This window comes from Pithys albifrons, chromosome 4, assembly GCF_047495875.1.
Source record: "Pithys albifrons albifrons isolate INPA30051 chromosome 4, PitAlb_v1, whole genome shotgun sequence".
Classification (NCBI taxonomy): Eukaryota; Metazoa; Chordata; class Aves; order Passeriformes; family Thamnophilidae; genus Pithys; species Pithys albifrons.
Window position 1 is genome coordinate 50,328,845 of NC_092461.1, and position 22,603 is coordinate 50,351,447.

General features: G+C 38.3%; 1 protein-coding gene across 8 annotated transcripts in view; it reads right to left on the minus strand.

Annotated features, from left to right (window-relative positions):
* VPS13B (vacuolar protein sorting 13 homolog B) overlaps positions 1 to 22,603 on the minus strand; it is a 427,169-nt gene that overhangs the window by 278,107 nt on the left and 126,459 nt on the right. For all 8 annotated transcript variants that reach the window (XM_071554088.1, XM_071554086.1, XM_071554089.1 and 5 more), the window contains exons 18-19: positions 19,482 to 19,616; positions 18,494 to 18,667 (exon numbers count right to left, since the gene is read on the minus strand). In XM_071554088.1, the coding sequence (XP_071410189.1) occupies positions 18,494 to 18,667; positions 19,482 to 19,616 (309 nt within the window). The remainder of the gene's footprint in view (positions 1 to 18,493; positions 18,668 to 19,481; positions 19,617 to 22,603) is intronic.

A 22,603-nucleotide genomic window follows, 5' to 3' on the forward strand; every position in this document is an offset into this window, starting at 1 on the left:
ATCATTCTGCTGTTAAACAAACAAGCACATGCCTAGAGGGGACAGAATAAAGTACTGGTCTCCTGATGATGAATAGCATTAACTTGCTTTGGCTTGCCAAGTCAGTAAGCGGTGTGAATTTAATGGCAATTAGCCCAGATCAAAGTTGAAGTACCATGAACAAAGTAAGTAAAACTGACAATATCAAAGGGGGGAAGCATATCATGAGTGACTGAAAAAAATTACTTAGATTTATTTATAATGTTTGGAGCTGTTAATGAAAAGGGCAGAGCCTAACAAAATGTTTATTTTCTAAACAGTATTACCAACTAAGCAGATTTCTAGGAGATTGTTTTCATGGGTAAATTGGCCAAAAAAACTGACAGCGAAATAAAACTGTTCTGTAATAGCTCCCATTGTGGACACAAAGCTCAGAACGATATTTTCTCAAGAAATTAAACTCTGAGTCGAAGTCAAGCATTCTCCCTCATACCGGACAAGTAATTTATCAGCCATTCAAAGCAACAGAAAAGTTTACAGCTGCCAAAAAGAGGCAGAAGAGGAGCGAGTTGGTGTGTTTTATGTGCAGTAGGCATTAGGGACTATTAGTAATAGGAAAAATATTCCTCTCATTAAATCTACATGTCCTAATTAAGACTGACATTTAAAAAGCTATAAATTTAAAATATACATGAATTATCTGGAAGAAACAGCTTTGCATTTTTTATTTTATTTATAGTGCTTAAGGAGACCTCCACTTCCACATAATACCAGCAGGAATTAAATGCCTCTTTCAGAAATATTTACAAAACCTACAGCGTGCTTACTAATATCTAATATTTAACTACTCTCACTGTAAAATTTCAGGCTTCATGTAATACCTTCCAACTAAGAGTCTGAAAATATTCTTACGGTAGTTCCTATAGCATTTACCATGGATGGTACCATGTAGCTTACTAATTAGACAGAATCAGTAAGTTAACAGAAGAAATTGAAATTAACAGATCACTTCTTTCTATTGTCATCACTAGCCCATTCTTTTAATACAGGTAAAATAATAAAGAACCAAAACAAGTTGCATTCTGTTTGAATTAAATGTATTAAAGCTCAGCACAGAGAAATGGTCTGGTATTATAAACACTAATGTATTTCTGACCTTAAGCTGAAGGGTAAAGACCCAGCAGTTCTTCAGCAATTAATCAGTCAGGTTTATGGGAGATTTGCTTGAGCAAGGACTAAGTTTCTCAGAAGATCAAAGATAACTGGTGTTACACTCTGCCCTAACCAGACCCAGATTCACACTTTCCATTACTTATTTACATTGATCTTATGACTATTTTTATAGATCCATCCAAATAAGTGTGCTTTTACTCTTTTACTAATATTTGTTTAATTAAGTTAATTAATTACAGGTTAACTGAAATGTTGTACAAAAGACCTCACGCAGCTTTCAAAGTGTAGGCTGAATCTAATCTCTTTTTTTTCTTTTAACTAGCAGTAAGGATAAAGTCAATAAATTGTCAATTAATAACATACTTGCTTTGATGGCTCTTCAGTAATTTACTTTCATACCACTTAATAAATTTCTTAGGAAAACTTCTGGGATCACTGATACAGTACCCCTGCCATGGGAAAATTTCGTTTAAATCTGCTCTACTGCCAATAAACCAATAAGACTAACTGGCTGATAATCCTCCCACACTACACTGTTTAGGTATATGCACTCAAGCAGCAAAAGTTTAATTTGTTCCGCTAATGGCACAGAAAACTACTCAAACTTATTCACCATATAAATTTGAACTTCAATCTGCTACTTTTTGTTATTCCTTAGACAGAAAATTCAAGCTATTGGATGTTTTGTAACACAGACTGTTTTCCTTTTCCTTGATCCAGAGCATAACAATAATAATGGACACTATCAGTAACTAAATATTAAACTGCACTTCACAGAAGAAACATAGTAAAAAAGCCTTAGAAGAGTCTGAATATTATTTGCATTGGCACAATGACATGCAAGGCACATTGTACTGTTCTAAGTAGGTGTAATGTTATTCTTAAACACTAAAACCAGCCATGGTAGTCACCTTGGACATATTTCAAGCTGCCACACAGTAGCTTTTGTTTAGAATTTCTACTGGGATAACACATACTTTATTAGGTACAGCAGATAATGTTTGCAAAGGTAATTTAATTTATAAAAGCACACTACTTTAGTAAAGAAGGCACATGATGCTAAAAATACTGATTTTCTCTCAAGCTGTGCCAATAGCATTGATACTGGTTAATATAAACTAGAAGATCTACTATGTATAAGAGAAACTGGCATGCAAAGTTCATTTAAAAATGTGGCAGGTGTCAAACATTCATGCCAGGCCAAGGCCAGGTAGAGTTCCCAAAATAACTATGACACCATAAGATATTGTATCATTATCCTATCTTATGCAGGAAGAACTACTGGAAAGTAACAGAAAAACTCACTACATATATATACTAATGTACCATATTTTCTATCCAACTATATATTAAGACAAGTTAGTCTGCATTTTCCTAAAAAAATATGTCAATTGCATTGCACTGCTACTGACAGCAACTAAGTAGAATCTATCAAAAAACAAGTGTTTGGTCAGAAAACAAGTGTTTGTCTGGCATTCTCTCTGGGGTATGAAGTACCAACTTGAGATTTTCCAAAGGGACTGAGTTATGGATAAAGGAAATAAAGAAAATGTCTTCCTGTTCCACTAGTAATCCTTTGGGAAACCAGAGAATCTAGAGCTAAAATTATTTGTATTTTCTCCCAAGTTGCATCTCTCCAATATATTTATAGGGCTAAGTCAAACAGTGCACTGTGGATGGCAGCATCGTTTTTCTAAGCTTTCCTCACAAATCTCAACAATACTCAGAGGACCTTATTCACAAAGAGAACAGGTATTTTGTTCTCTCCTTACACTCACATATATGTATATATACATATTTAAGAAAATTATGCCAGCTGTCTGATAACTAATTATATATTCCCACTTTTTTAAAGCATAATCAAGAAACTGACTCTGGCCCTTCCAAATTCTTATTGAGGCATTCCAATTTGAGAAATGAAGGGTAGGAAGAGGGCTTTATCTCTTAAGAAAACAAAATAAATCTCTACTGGAGCTAGTTGAGCTGCTGCCATTTGAGAAGGGGTAAAAAACTGGCAGCTCAATCCAGAGCCAAGCCACAGTCAAGGCTACAAGGGTCAGTGCATCCTTCCTGCAAATACCCCTCCATTGCACTCTTGAAACAGCCCAATAGAGCACCTCAGTGGCAAAGAGCAATGCAAACCATTCCAAAATGCTCCAGTTTACACAACAGTGCAAGATGAATACTGTCCTCCTTGGTTATACGGAATCATGGAATCTTTTAAGTTGGAAAAGGTTTTTAAAATCAGAGTCCATCCATTAACCTGGTCCTGCCAAGTTTACCACTGAACCATGTCCCTAAATGCCACATCCACATATTTTTTAAATACCACCAGGGATAGTGACTCAATCACTTCCCTGGGCAGTCAGTCTATTCCAAAGCCTGACCACCCTTTCAGTAAATACATTTTTCCTAGTATCCAATTGAAACTTCCTCTGGCACAACTTGAAGCCATTTCCTCTTGTCCTATTGCTTGATAACTGTGAGAAGAGATAAGCCCCCACTCGGCTACACCCTCCTTTCACCGAGTGGTAGAGAGTGATAAGCTCACTCTAACCCTCCATTTTTTCCAGGCCAAACACTCCCAGCTCCCTCAGTCACTCCTCCCAGGACTTACTCTTCTAAACCCTTCATAAGCTTCACTGCCCTTCTCTGGACTCACTCCTCAATGTCTTTCTTGCAGTGAGTGGTCCAGAACTGGACACTGGTGAGGTTACACCTTGAGTCTTATGTCAAGTACAGGGGCACAGTCACTGTCCTGGTCCTGCTGACCACACTATTTCTGATACAGGCCAGGATGCCATTGGGCCTTCTTGGCCACCTGGGCACACTGCCAGGTCTTGTAGAGCCATTGTCAGTCAGCACTCCCAGGTCCTTTTCCGATGGGCAGCTTTCCAGCCACTCTTCCCCAAGCCTGTGACACTACACAGAGCTGTTGTGACTCAAGTGCAGGACCTGGCATTTTGGGGGTTTTGTTTCATACATTTCTTCACTGTTTTAGGTTCCTTACGCATACAAGCCTTGGAGAGGAAGGCCCAACTAGGGCAGGGTTGGCTTATGACATCCATTTAGGACAGAGCTGGAATTTTCAGCTGGCACTTTGGCTTGCTGAGCCTCATACAATTGTCCTCAGCCTACCAATCCTGTCTGTCAAGAGGACTCTGCAGACCAACACTCCCACCCAACCTGGTGTTTTCTGCCAACTGACTGAGGGTGCACTCGATCCCCTCACCCAGATGATTGATAAATATATGAAACAAGACTGACCCCAATACTGAATCCTGGGGAACCTCACCAGTGACCAGTCACCATCTGGATTTAGTTCTATTCACCACTACTACTCATGGCCTGGCCATCCAGCCAGTTTTATGCCTAGTAAGAAGTACACCCATCCACAACAGGAGCAACCAGTTTCTCCAAAAGAATGCTGTGGAAAATGGTGTCAAAAGCTTTAATAAAGTCCAGGTAGACAACATCCACAGCCTTTCCCTCATCCACTAAGCAGGCCACTCTGTCATAGGAGATCAAATTGGACAAGCAGGACCTGCCACTTTTAATCCCACACTGGCTGGACCTGATCCCCTGGTGGTCCTGCATGTGCCACATGATGACTCTCAAGATGATCTGCTGCATAACATTCCCTAGCACCAAGGTCAGGCTGTCAGGCCTGTAGTTCCACAGGTCTTCCTTCTGGCCCTTCTTATAGATGGGTATCACACATTTTCCAGCTCCCAGACACCTGGGACCTCCGCAGTTAGGCAGAACTGCTGGTAAATGATTGAAAGCAGCTTTGTGAGCTCTTCTGCCAGCTCTCTTGGATGGATCCCATTTGGATCCATAGACATGTGGTATGACATCATTGACCATTTCCCCTTGGATTATGGGGGTGTCACTCTGCTTCCTGTCTCTGTTTCTGAGCTCAGGGGGCTGAGTATCTGAAGGACAACTGGTCTTGTAACAAAAGATTGAGGCAGAGAAGGCATTAGGTACCTAAACCTTTTCCTCATCTTTTGCCACTATATCCGATAACAGATGGATATTCTCCTTAGCCCTCCTTTTGTTGCTTATGTATTTACAGGAATATTTTTCATTGTCTTCCATGGCAGTAGCCAGATTAAATTCCAGTGGTGCTTTGGCCCTTTTAATTTTCTCCCTTCATAACCTCACAGCTTCTTTACAGTCCTTCTGAGTTGTCTGTCCCTTCTTCCAAAAGTCACAAGCTCTCCTTTTTTCCCCAAGTTCAGCCAAAGCTTTCTGTTCACCCAGATCATCTTTCTCAGTACACGGGGATGGCCTGCTACTGCATCTTTAAGATTTCCTTTTTAAATTATGTCCAGCCTTCCTGAACTCCTTTTCCCCTCAAGGACTGTCTCCCAAGGAACTCTCTCAACCAATCTCCTAAACAGGCCAAAGTTTGCTCTCTGGAAGTTCAAAGCAGCAGCAGTTCTGCTGAACCCCCTCCTTACTTCTCCAAGAATTGAGAACTCTATCATTTCATGATCACTGTGCCCAAGAGGCCTCCAACCATCACATCACCCACCAGTCCTTCCCTGTTCACAACCGGTCCAGCTGCCGCCTTCCCTAGTTGACTTACTCACCAGCTGTGTCAAGAAGTTCCACACACTCCAGGAACCTCCTAGGCTGTTTCCTCTCCACTGTATTGTATTTCAGCAGACATCTGGTAAGCTGAAGTCCCTCATGAGAAAAAGAGCCAGTGACTGTGAGACTTCTCCCAGCTGCTTACAGAATAGTTCATCTGCCTCTTCAGCCTGGCTAAGAGGTCTATAGAACGCTCTTACCATGATACCTGCCTTGTTGGCCTTCTCCCAGATTCTTAATATAAACACTCACCCATAACCATCAAGCTCTAGACAATCGAAACACTCCCTAACACCCAGGGCTGCTCCAACATCTCTCCTTCCTTGCCTACCCCTTCTGAAGAGTTTATAGCCGTCCATTGCAGGACTCCAATTGTCCAATTGTGCACGTCAACCCATCACATTTCCATGATGGCAACTGTGTCAGTTTTCCTGCTGTGCAATGGCTTCCAGCTCCTCCTGTTTGTTGCCCATGCTCCATGGATTGGTGTGGATACATTTCAACTAGGCTGTCTGCTGCCCTTGGGGAGTGACAATCCCTAATTCTATGGAACTGTTCTCAGGCACTTCCATGGTTTCTAAAAATCCAATAACCCTTATGTCTTCACTGCCATATGGATTTCCAACCCCTTTGTCCACTGAAATGACAGACCAAAGGATCTTATTGGCAAACCACCCCCGAGGCAATGGTGAGCTGCCCCCAGGCTTATTTGCAGCAAGCTTGGTTTTATTCCCTTCCTATTTCAAAGCTAATTTAAAGCTTTTTCAATGAGTCCTACTAACTCCTGTGCAAAAAGTAAACTTGAAGACCTACATCCAATAACTCTAGAAGGGCTGCCTTGGAAAAATGTAACTGAAGATTTTAACCATTACACTTCTACCTTAAAGGTGGATTATTCTTGCCTCTCAGCTTTCCTAGTACCAGGAAGGAAGGCACAGTCCTGAGTTTGCGGCTTAATTTGCTGCCTTTGTGTAAAGAACACCTGCTCCTTCCATCATGATTTTGAGATAGTGATTTTCCAGAAGAAAAAGACAATTATATGGTGTAAGCTAGAGATGTTCTGTTCCAGCAAACAGACTGAAAGAACAAGGAATCTTAATTCTCCTTGTAACAGAAAGAAGGAAAACACTACGTGACCAGTTCCTGAATGATCCCTCATTGCGCACCCCTGCAGTCTCACCGACTGCTGTCAGACGACTGTAAGTATCCCGGGGAATAGAGAACACCAACATTATTGTCTGTTTCCAAAGTGCAACACAAAGACAAAGATCACACTGCCCTTACAGGTATTCCAACACACACAACTGAATGTTCCTGCTCCAACTCACAGCTCGTCATAGGAATATGCAAAATTTCTGCTGTAAAAGAGGAGTTGCTACTTCTGTACTGTTGACTTGGAAAGTGTGAAAATTTCCAAACACATCTGGCACTTCTGAACAAAAATCTCTGCTTCAAATGTAATGGGATGCACACCCTTTGGTATGGTGCAAGCATCTGAAGAAAAATTAAGAGTTGAACAGTTAATTTCCTGTGTGTCTTTTCAAAGACAATACGGTATCAAGCTGTGAGGACCCTGGTGATGCCATCATCTGCAAGAGACTGTGCAAGCTGCAACATCCCAACAGTGCAGAGAGACACACATCCATCTAGTACATGGCTTTTACCAGCTATTACACTCCAATGTACTTAGGACAAAGGTAGTATTTTTGAAACTGCTATCCATACATATGCTTTATTTTGATACTTTACACATATTTAGAATTACAATTTTCACATTACAAGCACAATAAAAGAGAAAAAAACTGTATTTTAACAAAGGAAATAAGGTCTTCAAATCAAGTTGGAATAAACTGTGCAATAAAAGTGTGCAAAAAGCAGACAATTATTCTGTTTCTTTCATCCCAAATGTCCCAATGGCTCTAGAAAACAGAAAGTCTTTAACCAGGGATGCAATGACTAAAATAATCCTAACCTTGGTTAGCATTCAAATGATCACACCTCACTTTAGACTAAAGACATAGAGAACAGCTAGTAGCTGACATCTTACTTCAACATTTTACAGCTGCTCTAAAGCAGACTAAAGACATTTGAATGCATGCATGCATCTTATTTTCCCAGGATTTCAAAGTCCACATCCAGGCTGCTGCTCAGCCATTATAAATGAGTAATTCAAGTAGGGCATGACTGCTTCTTGTATTAACTTGATAAAGATGTTTCAGTTGGAAATCAACTGATTGCAACCTGCATTAAAGTTTAATTTAATGAATTTAGACATAAAACTGCTTAAAGGACTGATATGTGCATTTTAAAGTACACATCTGTTTTCAGAAAATTCCATTATACTGAAGATTACTTTGCATCCATTAAGATTTTTCAAAAGTTAGTTTAAAACTGCAATTTTAATATAATAGGTTCATTTTAAGCTTATAATTGAATCATGAATTTATTGTTAAACATGTATGAAACACCTATTTTGCAATGATTTTAATGTCTGAAAAATATTAACCAGGACTTGGGCTAAAACATCTTTCAAACACTACAAAAGCATACTGATCATACCTAAGTTTCTTGTATGAATCTTCAGGTCACAACCTGAGAGAGAAGATTTGCTCAGTACTGAATTCTTCTTCTCTCATCACAGCACAGACATGGATCTCAAAATTACATTTCATTCATTTATTGCCACTGAATAGGTGACCAAACAGGAACATAGTTACACTAGAAATAAAAAATGTCCTGTATGTAGTTCACCCAAAGCCCAGTGCATTAAAGATGTACTTCACTGAATTTAAATAAACTGGACATCTGACCAATTACCTCTGAGGCCATGTACAAATACAGGAAAGAATAATATCCAGAGGTGGTGATCCATCACAAGTGCTCCATACCCTGCTCACTAATGTTGAGCCAGATACTGTATTTAATAATTCATTAGAGTCAATCATACCTCCTCTTATTTTTCCAATGAGTATTGTTTCTCTTTGCAAAATATCCATTATTTTCCCCACTTTGAGGGGGAAGAATCCCTATGATAGCCACTTCTAATCATATATTTATATCTATTTACATGACGTTTCTGTATGGTTTAAGCAGTTTTATTCCAAAAATAAAACAAGCATAGGCATTTTTGATGGTTGGGGGAGATAAGTCCTGTGGGGAGAGGCCGAGGGAGCTGGGGTTGTTTAGCCTGGAGAAGAGGAGGCTCAGAGGTGACCTCAGCACTGTCTAGAACTACCTGAAGGGAAGTTCTAGCCAGGTGGGGGCTGGTCTCTTCTCCCAGGCACTCAGCAATAGGACAAGGGGGCATGGGCTCAAGCTCTGCCAGGGGAAATTGAAGTTGGAGATCAGAAAAAATTTCTTTCCAGAGAGAGTAATCAGGCATTGGAATGGGCTGCCCAGAGAGGCGGTGGATTCACCATCCCTGGAGGTTTTTAAACTGAGATTGGACATGGCACTGAGTGCCATGATCTGGTAAATGGACTGCAGTTGGACCAAGGGTTGGACTTGATGATCTCGGAGGTCTTTCCAATCCAATTGATTCTATGATTCTAAGAAGAGGCAGTCAGCCCATTATTCATTCAGATTATCATTCTGATATATATCACTAATCTTCAGAAAGTATTTAATTTTCATTTAGGGCTTGTATCATGTTATCAGAACGTGATTTTTTTTCCACTGGCATGACAGTCATTAACACAGAAATTCAAAAAGACATGGCTCAAATTCTGATCAGTCTGACCCTTTTCACAGCCACCTTCCCATAGGCAGTGGGCTATTTTTCTGGACAGGATTTCTGGACATGAGGCATCATAGTCAAGGATACTTGTTCAACTTGGCACAGATCCCAGCTGAGCAGCCTGAGGAGCTGTACAGTGGCTGCACAGAGGCTGAGTGGAAGAATGGGTAGATGCAGGCAAACTCTCACTGTAAGAGCTGGAATGTTTGCACCTCTCCAACCCTTCCCTTCTCCTTGTCAAGGCACCCATTTCCTGCGTAACCACAAAATGTTCTCCTACATTCAGATAGCAGAACCCCCAAATAATTTGCTATTCTGCAAATACACAGTTTTCTAAATCACTTGGTGGAGAAATGGCCTTTTTTTTCCCCAGATTAGTCTATTTCACCTTGAAAATACATCAGGAATTAGGAAAACACTTGAGAGAGCCAGACTTTGCACTAACATGCTGTGCTGCAAGTGGAACTCAGTATCAACAATTAGCAACAGAAATGTGTTTGGATGGAAATTCAGGACTCAGATCCACAAATATGTTGCTCCAGCAAATGTTTGTCTTAACTGAACCAGCTGCAAGACCAGCGGAGCACCTAGAATCTTCTCCTTCAGACATGACTGCTGAAAAACAAACTGGGTGGGTTTTTTCCATTTTCAAAATGCCTTTTCCTCTACTGTAGAGTGTAAATCAGATTAAAATTAGGAATTAAAAATATTTAGCTATTTTAATTAAACTATATATCCACTCTAATCCTATCACTGCATTTCTCAAATAGATTTAGCACTCCACGTGATACTGAGAATGTCAGGATAACCTCAAATATACAGCACTTGTGTCTGAATGTGCTGTACTTAGAAATCTGTTATATGGAGTACTCAACATTAAAGGCTCACATTTTATAAGTAGGCTAATTCTAGCTGTTAAGGAGAACTGAAAAGTTACACAGTGCCTATCAATTTGAAGTACTTCTGCCACCTTACACAAGTGCATACACAAGTATCTTGCACCTCTTAGTTCTATTTCAGTGCACAGGTAAAATGAAATCAGCTCACACAGCACAGAAGTGATTATATGGTCTAAAGGTTACAAGTGAATAATAGTTCCTGCAGTACGAACTTCTATATGGTTTGCAGACCTTGAGATGCTTCACAGCACATGAAAAAAATCCAGAACTAATTTAAATGACCTTAAAGATCATCTGTCTGTTCAAAATCAGTTTGGTCAGCAACAGGAATATGTCCTAGCTTGAGGATCACCACAGAGGTTACCTAGTTGAATTAAAAAAAATAAAATACTGCTAAATTTCTAACCTACTTTATCTACTCCTGGCTGCAAACTGCTGTTTTCTATATAAAACTATCTATTCAGTCACTTGGTAATGGTTCAGCTTTAATTGGTGACCACAACTGGCTATTTGTAACATGATAGGGACAAACTTCTGTGGGAACTTCTGGACAGTAATGTTTGGGTAGAATGAGACAATGTAGTTGAATATTCACTCTGACTGCATCCTAAACCATAAAAATGAGACAACTAGTACATTGGCATTATAACAGAACATTGGGATCTTGGGAGTGACCTGTAGCTTCTTTTGAACCTGCCACAGAGCCAAACCATGAAAATTACTAAAAAAAGGATAGATTTATAAACAAATATAATATATATTTAGATCATAATTTCTGCACTAAAACTAAGAAGCTTCATTTAGCACTGTTTTTTATCAAATGTGCTTTATTTCAGTACAATGTTATTTAACTGCTTGTTACTCAAATTTGAAAGAAACAGAAGTTGACCTAGTTAAAATGCATTTATATTTTACTACCAGGACTCTACTGTTTTTCAGTGATATCTATTTAGCATTTCATTACAAAAAAAAACAAAAACAATCTTCCACAAATCATTAACATCACTAAGGAGGTAGTGAGAGCAACATAATTCAATTATAAAACTTGGAAACAGTTTAAACACTATTTGAAAATAAACAGTTACAGTCCCTTATGCCCATGTCTGGGAAGCATCCAAATGGAAGCTAAAAATCCCATGGCATTTTTTCAGCAGGGGAGGGAGTTATCCCAATATGCTGGCCAACATATATTTCCTCAATTAAAAACAGATTTCAATGTCCAGAGCTATGTGTCAGCAATTGCTGAGAGCCCATACCTGCCACGTTTCCTGAACACTCCAAACCATCAATAAGTATCGAGTCACCTTGCTGAACAAGGATTTTCCAGATGCCACAAGTGGAAAAGGTGAATGCATTTTCATAAATACATGAAACGCAGACACATTAGCCTACATTGTTAAGAAACTAGAAATTATCCTTTGAACCCACATGTAGATTTTTTTTTCAGGAACAGAGGTGCTAAATATGACTTTGGTGGCCATATGGAACACTTCTATACTGCCAGATTGTAAAGTGAACAGAAATCCTATGGAACACACAAGCACACACACAAAATAAAGGTAGCAGAAATAATCTCTCATGTGCCATTCCCTAAGTCCTACATATTTAATGAGTTAAAAGTTCAAAAAAGAAAAGGCTTTTTAACAACTATTTTTTTGTTATTTTTACAGAATTTTCTAGATTATAAGCTGTTTAAAGAGAAGGCCAGGAGATTTCCTTTATATACTTTAAAGTCTGTGTAAACTGTACTACCTTCCACTCGAGAGCCCACATCTTCAAGTGCCAATACTGACCCTCAAAGTCCTATCCCAAGAAATACAACAGCAATTCCATTATCTATGGGCAGAACAATGTTATCCTGAGCTAAAAGAAAAGTCAGAAAATCACTTTTTTTAAAAAAAATCATGAGCCCGCCGGGAGACCCAGGCTTTCCAGTTCCCTCAATGTCTGTTTCCCAGTGCAATGTCTATGGCTCCTGCTACATGGACTTGAGTCCCCATCTTCAGTGTCCAAGTTTTGTTCTTATTTTGCCCTATTACCAAACTCTTAAGTGATACTATTAAGAAAAGGAAATGGGAAAAAGGCAAAAGCGCTTTTTTGACTGAAGGTATTACTCCACTTTCACAGTGCAGCTGAACAGTACATCTCAAAGTCAGTCAGGATTGAAAGAAAAACAGAAGTGTTTTCAGGGAACTCAACTGCACAAGCGAACTTCCTAACTACTGACACAACAGTATAGTTTTTTCTCTCTCTCTCTTTTTTTTTTCATCAATTTTTAAAGTACTATTTTACAGAACTCAGAATCCTGGTTCAGATTTTCAGAATTCTATAACACATATATTATTGAAGGATTTATGGCATACTCAGAGAAACTGACCCCAACATAAGCAGAGAGATGAAAACACCTCTTCCCCCAGGAGGATTTGCAAAATTACTTGAGGGAAAGTTGAACAAGCTGTCTTATTCCTGCATTGTGCAATTACCTTTCTATAACAAGAACTTACTGCCAGTTGCCAGATTTATGCAACTCACTGGAAAGAGGCCTAACATAGTTAGCATAGTATAGAATGTCCCTCCCTGGTGCTGCTCCATGAACATGAACTGTACCACTGGAGCCAGCAGAGGAACAGGCTGCACCCGAGGACAAGTTTACCTCCCTCAGAGTAAGAACTGAGTGCTGGATCTTTGTAAGGTAGTCCATGCAAACATGGTTCAAGTCTGCAAAAATACTTTATACATAATTTAGCTGTAGTGCACAGCATATTGGGCTGTGGGGTAATGGCTGAGCATGGAGCACACAGAGCTGCCAAACGTAGAGACAGACTTTGACTTTCTCAGATAGGTATTAACTTACCACTGTTAGCAGCTTGCTCTTCCTCACGCCATTCTCCCATCCTGAACTGCCCAGCAGTACCATCATCTCCTGCCTTTGTTTGAACTGGGGATAAACTTCAGTTGTCAGACATTTTGTTTGCTACAATCAACTAATTTCAAAATCATGAGAGAGAAGGGGAGGAAGAAATTGCATTAGCAAAAAATGCTTTTGCCCAAAAAGTTCTGCCAAAGAGAAAACTTCCAAATTTAGCCTCACAGTTCAGGCAGTTGAACTGCTATTTTAAATAAAATTTTGAAAACTACAAGACATTAACAGAAGATTTCTTCTAAAAATATTTACTTAACTGAATTGAAATCCATTCTACTCCAAAATAAGACTACATGAATACTGTCCTTTCAGTAACTTGTACTATTAGCATTCGTATTTTTCCAAGGCAAAATATAAGAATAAGCCAGATTTTAAAAGCAATTAAGAGGATATAAATGCTGTGCACTGCAAGAGCACAGTTCTCCAAAGACCAGAGTCCTGGCAACTATCATAATCCTTTTGAAATTGTGCATATTAAGATTAAAGATCACTTTGTTCCTCTATTCCCACAACTCGTTGGTATGGTAAAAAGATCAGTCCCCTAGTTTTATATGTAACATCTTTAACATTTGCTCTCCTTTCTGTGCATGTGATTAAATGTAACATTTTGAAATCCCAAAGTTCTGAAAAAAACATAAATCCTTGTCCACAGCTGCTGTTTGACTCTGGAAACACAAGCATTTTCTTTTCAAGCATTTACCATCAAAAAATCCCCAAGGACTTGAACTGGAGAACACCTGCATCTCTTCATTTAGTTCCAATAACAGAGCCTAAACTTCAAAATTACAAAAATAGATGCTATGTTCAGCTGCAGTTACATTCTGCCCCTAATTCCCGTGAACAAAAATGCTAAGAGCATGAAATCATTCAGCCAAGCTCTGTCATCGAGAGGATAAGATTTTTTGCACCAGAAGCCCAGTGGGAACTTGATAGAAAACTGGCAACAATTACAGATAAAGTACGTAGTGAAATCCTCAGGGAGAGAAAAGGAAATGTAATAAGATAGATGGGTTTAATTTTTACACATTTACGTCCAAACCACAAATGTGAATAGTCTTTAATTACTCCAAGATACTAAGCATTTTTATTCATTCATTGTGCTAAAACTTTCCAAAATACTTAAAATTAGTCTACAATTCTCTTTTACAATGGCTTTTAAAATTTCTTTACTAGCACAAGCATTCACTTAAATTAGAACTGAGGACTTAAAGAATGTAACTGTTCCAGCTAAAAATCCAGACTTTGTAGTATCCCAAGTCCAAGCAGTCAAAATTAAATAAAAAAAATACGTCAGTGAGAGGCTTTTTGACCTGCAAAAAGGGAAGATGGGGGCATATGTAGATTTATATGCATAAACCCCAACATTTGTACAATCTCTCACCTCCTTTCAAGTACATTCTAACACATAAAAATAAGCTGGTTTACGATAAGAAAAAAAGTTTATGTTCCTGCTGGTACAACTTTTATGGCAACTTTTTCATGTCTGAAGGTATGATTTCTTCTGTGTTTTTTTTCCTTTAGCAGGAGCAGGGGATGAACAGAATGATCTTATCTATATTATAAAATACTGACAGAGGAGAGAAAAAAATCCAAAAGTTTTGGAAGTTTGAGAAACATATCACTTAATCAAGAAATGCCAACTTTTATAAGGCTGAAGATTTGTTCTTCAGATTTCATGTAGCTTTGACAAATTAGAGAAGCCTTCCCACCCTTGCTCTGCTCCCCTGGGTGTATAAATTTAACAAGTATGAGCATGATATCAATACAGGTGACACAGTACTTTTGTTTAGTCCCTTATTTCACTGCTGAATATTTAACCTGATCTCAAAGAAAACTTTAATTGTATTTTTTATTTTAGTTCCTCTTGATTTATATGTAATAAAGCTGTCCATACACTGGCTGTGCACACACTCCCAATTATTCAACATGGCAAACCAAATAGAGCATAATCAGCTCCCCTCATCTATTCAGCAGCTGTTCATAATTAAACACTAACACCAGCATTCATTTTGCAATCTCTCCCTTCTCTGAAAGGCCAGGTGACACAAATAAGGCCTGCAGCCTGCTCTGAGGGTTAATAAAGCCAGGGTTAGTTCAGAAAAAGAGTAAGAAGACTTCCCCAAGCTCCGGGGTAATGGAATAATCTCTTCACTCTTGTTTATTTTAGATGCTGCAGTTGAAAGATTGGGGAGCATACCCACTGATTTTTACAACTATGCATAGACAGAGCTGGGGCAGTTTTTCATACAACAGAAGTATTGAAAATTAAAATCACCAGCATTGACTTGTATATAAGGATTAAAAAAAATTATGTTTATGTTCTTTGCCCCTAAATACTTCCCCTGCCATAGGTGGATCTGTTTTCCGCTGTGATAATGACACTCATACATGAAACAGTAAAACACTCCTGCTAAGTGATCATCACTATTTGCACTTGTTTTGTATTTGTTACGCACTGTACATGCTACACATTCCACACTTTGATGCTGCCCTTTTTTAAAGTACATCTTGGAGGTTTTTAACTTGGATGGTTGTACTCAATGCAGCACGCTCCTACTAGGATTGTAGAACCATATTCTTTTTCCTCCTCCTCTCAGCAGCAACAAGTGAAATAGCAAAAAATAAGATGCTTTATCCCTCAAATTTTAAATATATCCTCAGGGCCACATATAGACAAGTGGTAAAAGGAATTTGCACAACCATGTTGACCATCCTGGATTGGATGATTCCAGAGATACAAGACAGTGGACAGCTGCTGACTCAGAGAAAAGAGAAGGAAAGGTCCCGTGCCTGTTCTCAAGGTAAATAAGCCCTGATTTATTCCAGAAACCCACGCTATTTGCACAACATCCTCCTTAGCAGGTTATATCCAAACAGCTGCTTTGATTTTTTGACCAAGTTGCTTTTCATTCAACTTAATGAATTAATTTGTCCAAATTCCTATTCCAGACAACATTATTGGGAAAAATTTCGTAAATAGCACAACTTCAGTACAGCTCTAACCAACCTTGTATTCCTGAGGCATAAGTTTTTGCTGTATAGCTTTTTTAATTCCCAGAAGTGACTGCAAATGACAGCAAAAGCATTTTTATGCTCTCAAAGCACCTCATATTTTCCCTACATGTAATATTCACAGTCCTAATGAAAAGGATAGCCATACCTCCAGTATTAAACTGCCCAGCTTCTTCACCAAGCATTTGAAAGCAAAGGCTGTTGTTAACTCCCTGATCCTTTGTATAGAGTCTGAAATAATTGAAACAATAACGTTTCCTGGTTTAATTTACGTTTAAAAGAAAAATCACTTGCAATATGTCATTCTTCCTGCTGAGCGGGACCAAAGCCTTAGCAAGTCAGTCAGCTTTTCCCCCTCACTGTCACCAGACAGGTGCCACCCTACAGATCCAGAGGAGCAGAGCTGGAGTCTGAACATGCAGGGCACAGACTGTCACTGAGCACATGGGATCAGTACAACTTTCCTGAGGCACTGAGGAGCTGAGTCCAGTAAATTTTCAGCTCTAAAATTTTAACAGATTTAATATATTTACAATCATTACAAAACAGGTACCACAGACACTTGTCCATTACAGAAACAATGTTCTGCCTCTCCAAGTCCCTGCATGTGAGTCTGGCCAGCACTCCATTTGTCAGGGCCTTAATTCTCATCAGCACCTCCTGTCACAACCTATCAAGGACTCCCTACCAATTAATTAGATTATCCATAATACAGATGAGCTAAAATGTATGTGAACCTTGTGACCTGTAACAAAGGCAGTAATTCCACAGCACAGATAAGTACCCCCAGATCCTTTTAAATGTAATTACTGTTCTAAGACAAAAATCAGAAAATTAAACCAAAAATAGGCAAGACACGCAGCAATTAATCATAGCAATAAACACTGCTGTTTATGAACATTTAAAAGGTATTTGAGACAACAGGTGCAACAGATTTTAACTTCTGTTTAAAAGCGGATCTGAGTAATTCAGACACTGTTGAATCATGAACTGCTTTTTGGCAAGGTTTTAGGGGCAGGAACTGAAAATAATTGTTATAAAAACACTGCTGTAAACATTTCCAATGTGATGCTCTCCAAGAAACATGCAAGTAGAGTTACTGAAAAAATAACCTAACAACTGCTGGAGCACACAGTGCTTACAAATATTTACTCTGCATAAGAATCAAGTGCTGCTTACACATGCTCATAAAAATTACAATGACGGCAATAAATTCACTGTTACTTTTCAGACTAATGACATTCAACAACCATTACAGATGAAAAAAACAGAGAAAAAAGCACAATGTTCGAGTTACTTTTCTGTTTCATAATACTGGGATCAGCTAATTCTTTTGCTTTCCTTAACCTAGATACTTTTTGGACTGTTTATTTTCCCCCCATTTGATTCCATGCTCTGCATGGCAATTGAATAAACTTTGAAAAACACAAAAGCATGATTTTAAAAAAGCACCATGCTGGCAGCAAAACCCAGTTCCATGTGTATTTCACAAACTATACAAGAGTTATTTTAAACAGACACATTTCAAAATGGTCGGTGTTGTTTATAACAGACCAATGTTTTGTTTAAAGACCACAGAAATCATAAGAATGTCAGGTAAAAGTATTTATGCCCACAAAGTCAGCAACACCCTTAAATTTATCCAAGCAACTCTCTAAAATTATTAACTTCTCTTCTAAATCCACCACAACACCAAATTTGATGAGGTCAGATGTGTGCCCTGTAGCATTTTAAAAATCACTTTTTTATTGCTAACAAATTTTACGATAAACAAATTCTTAATAATAAATCATGCTGTAAATTTATATGAAGTATTTTGATTTCAGTATGTCAACTTCTGTATAAGAAGCTCAACCTAATACCAGGAAGAAAGAGCAGAGCTAATATTTCCAACATGGATCCTCCTTCTCCACTCCCCCCAAGTTTACAAAAGTTTCCATATAAATAGTTTAAAAGGCAACCAACGTCAATGAAGCATTCCTTATTAAAGAAGACATACATCAAGATGCAGCTTTTAGGTTTTTGTCTCACAGTAAGCTTGTTATAATGTGTGCAATATGTGTAAAAGATACTTTGACATTTGGCACATTTTATATCAAGTCCTCTTTTGAAAATTACATTGGATCAGAAAAATGTAATGTGATACCAGCTTAACAAGAGTTTTGCACTTACCAGAATTATGGCAGTAGTCCATATACTGTGGAATTTGGATTGTAAAGGCTACCAAATCTGGAGCTAAAAGAGATTCTGGCTTTCTGCTCTCATTGAGCCATTTACTGCTGTGTAAGTCTCTGGTGTCAGAAGGGCCTTGAATTAAAGGAATCAGCTTCTCTTTTCCACCATCACCTAAGATAAAGATTAGACTTCTCACATTCTGTAGTATAACAAGATAAATTTTCAACACATAAACATTCACTAGTCCAAAGAGAACAGCTATTAACATGGTGAGTACAGAATTAAAAGAAGAACTAGAAAGTGCAGTATTATAAACTACTGAACAACTTACTTAATGTCCATCCTGTAAATGCCTTGACATCCAGGAGGATTTCAAATAAAGTTATCAATTACCTTTAAAATAGTGATTGCCTCCCAAATAAAATAATCTATTTAAATATCACCATGAACTCAACTTAAACACACTAAATTTTTAATGTTATTCACATTAGCTGCCTTTATATAAGAAGACATCATAGACCTTGATAAGCCCCGGCATGCTCTTCAAGAAAAATTCTATTAAAGAAATAAAAAACTTATATCTCACAGAGTCCTCAAAAACTTCACAAGCAAAATACATACTTGTGGCCTTAATGGAAAATAAGACATTAAACAATCAACATCAAAATAACCTTAAGAATAAAACAAGGTGCAACTGTTCTGTGGTTTTCCCATTTCTTGAGTGCTTTTAGACTAATATTTGCCTCAGCAGAACAAAAAAAGAAAAATCTTTATTTTTTTAATTAAATGTAAAAATTGACTATACTGAGGCAAGGATGGATCATCATGACATATTTAACAAAAAACCCCAAAACAGAATACAAAAAACCCTCTCTGATTCATAGGAACAATGAGTAAATTCTTGTTTCAGTAACTCTCCTTGTAAAAAGCAAGGCCAATTCTCCTATACAGGCAATAAAGTTTTACATGGTCCAGCTGCACATACCTGGGGCTTTGGCACAAATTTTTATTGATCCCACGGTCCCAGAGGCACATTTGACCAATGATGTGCTGCAGTACTTCAATTCAACATTCTGGATTGAGCCCTCAAGAGTTGGCAGGGGATTCTTAGATTTCACACCTAATAAAAGAAAACTGCAAATGCACTAGCCTGTTGAATTTAAATATTTTTATATTCCTTCACCAAGGCATTTAAACTTAATTATATTTTAATTACCTACCTTAGATGTTCTTACAACATTTTTGTTGTGATTCACAGTTTTTAAATGAAAGTGAGAGAATGCTGCATATGGGATTTTAATACAAACGGTTATGTATGAAATATATACAGATACTGAAAGAAAAACACAGAAGGCCACTTAGAAAATGGAACAATAAATATGTATATATATACACACACATACACTTTTGTTTGCACTTTCTAAGTGCCATGTCAACTATTCTCATTCATGTTCTCATTACGACCATTTCATTTCAGGATCTCAAAATGACGAAGTGTTTTCAGTCTCCAGTGAGACACAGGGTTTTGCTCAGTAGCAAAGCGAGCGCTGAATCTGCGCAGCTGAACGGTACGCAGGGCCAGCACCACACTTGCCATTTCTCAGCGGAAACTGCAGTTCAAATCTTGCCGCAGGTCACAAGTGGAAGTAAGTTCTGGTGGTCTCTGCTCAGCCCCCGTGTGTGAGCACCAGAAACTGCTGCCCCATTTGGAAGGAGCCGGTGCTGTTGGCAGCTGCTCCGAGAGCTGCCGAGCACTGGCAGCAGCAGCAGCAGCAGGGGAGCTGCAGGCCAGGGCTGGGATGTGTTGGCAGAGCTCAGGGCAGCCCCCAAACACCCCAGAGCACAGCAGAGGAAGCCAGCCCTCCTATTCTTTACAGCTCTGCCCATCAGAAAAAAACCCACATAAATTCACTTGCAAATTAGAAATAAATAGTTTCAACACCTGTAAGAAGTATGAAAGGAAAAACTAACAGAAGTTACCTTTTTCATGGGGTTTTTTCCCCCTTATGCAGAAGTGACTTGGAATTTGTCAGTTACAACTGGCAAGCAGCTTGTTAATTATGCAAACATTAGAATAATTATGGAACCATTTCCTCGCATATGTAACATAGAATTTGTTCCAAAATCCGTAATTATGTAAGGAAAGTATTATGGAGTATCAGGTGAAAAATTAAAGCATTTTGATACATATTTCAAGATACACACAATAAAGAAACAATATATTATCTTCAGAATGAAATAATTAGTTTTTGCAAATAGCTCAAAGACTTAAACCCTTTAACATATATTAACTAGGAAAAAATCCTAAAAAACTTAACAGTAACAGAAAATTTAAAATTAAAATTGGTAATTGTGCTTAGTTCACTGTTCCTATTCCAGTTCCTAAACATTGAAGAGTATTTGGTAGTGCACATAAAATCATTCAGCAAGTCGTCTTCTTGACATATATTTAAGTTTTCTTCAGGGAAGACATTACAATAAATTTTGAATAACAATTGCTTTCCAAGACAGAAAGAAAGAAGCAGATCCAAAGGGACACACGGCACTCAGTAGAGCACACCACTGTCTGCCAGTGGGTTCCACATTTTATCCATACTTTCTTATCAAAATTTAACCTGTCTTCTGCCTTCAAGGTATGCCCAGCCTTTTCCTAACAGGTGATTTAGGAAGGCTTAGGCTGAAAGAATGCTCACTGAGACCCATTTGTATGCCTTCCCTTGCAACACCCCATCACTTCTCAGTCTCAAAGAGCAGCTACCAGTTTTAGCCTCATGAACAGGCCCTCATTCCCACTCCTGCCCAGGGTAAGCCCCTTCTAGAGCCGAAAATCCCCTTTGATCTAAGGCATGGTATCCCACACAGAGCATGAATTCATCAAAAGCAGACAGGATATCTGTAGGCACTTCTGCCCTCTCATACTTTCTATAAACTTGTGCAAACAGAGGCCATTGTGTTAAAAAAAAAAAAAGAAAAAAAAAGATAAAAAGTAAGAAAGAAAAAAAAGAGAGGGGGGAAAAGGGAGAGGAAAAAATTTCTTCTCCATCTTCTGCCTATTTCAAAACAAAGATTATAAAATACTGTTAGTAGCAGCTAACACTACAGTCAAAGCAAATCAAATTGAGATCATAATTTGACCCCCATCTTTTAAGTCCTCTCAAAACTGGTAGCTTCTTGTTGTTTCCATCTTTCAGCAACTTTTTTGTGCTTGAAAATACAGGGTGTGATGTCTGATACATTTCTCTCACTTCACTATGGAAGACTAAGTACTTTTAAAACTAAATAATTTCCATACTGGAATCCACTTTTAGATGCATTGCCCTGAACAACAACTCTGCACTGAGACTAAAATGTTCAGTTACATGCATAACTTCTATTTTGTTTTAGTACCCTGTTTGAAAACAAGTTTACCATGATTGTGTTCCCTACTTGTTTCTGGTTTTGTGTTCACTCTTATTCCCTCACCAAATAATTTACAGACTCACTGAGTTTCAGCAAGATATGACAGCATTGTCGAAGACATTTATTTTCTACAATATTTATGAAAATGTAGGTACATTTGTCCTCTTAACTGACCAGTCACCATACTCATGACAACCAGCAAAGCACAGCTCAAACGAGCCAGAGCTCTGGTTTCACCCAGCCAGGAGCCAGACCGTGATGGGAAGTTAGGAAAGGTTAGCCTACAAACCCTCAATACATAGTCATATACAATTAACAATTATATTTTAATGCACATTCAGAAGTGACTGCAACAAGCTATTCTTTTCTGGAACACCTGTCACAGGGATAGGATGAACACTTCTGTTGTTTTCAACTATTTGAAAAGAAAATAGGTGAGTATTAGGGAAACACAGTATAAACATGCCCTTCCTATTCTACTGTATTGCTTTGACCTCAAATGCCAACCTCCTTTCAGCTTTACCACCTGATAACCACCACACACCACAATAATCAAGGACAAGTTGCAAGCAAAAATTAGTTCTGCTCAGATTTCATAGCTCTGGACTTAGGAATACTGAGAAAACACAGTTATTAATTACTGAAATCCTGTACAGAGACTACAGTAAAGAACTTAAGATACCTAACTAGACTTTCATCACAGAGACA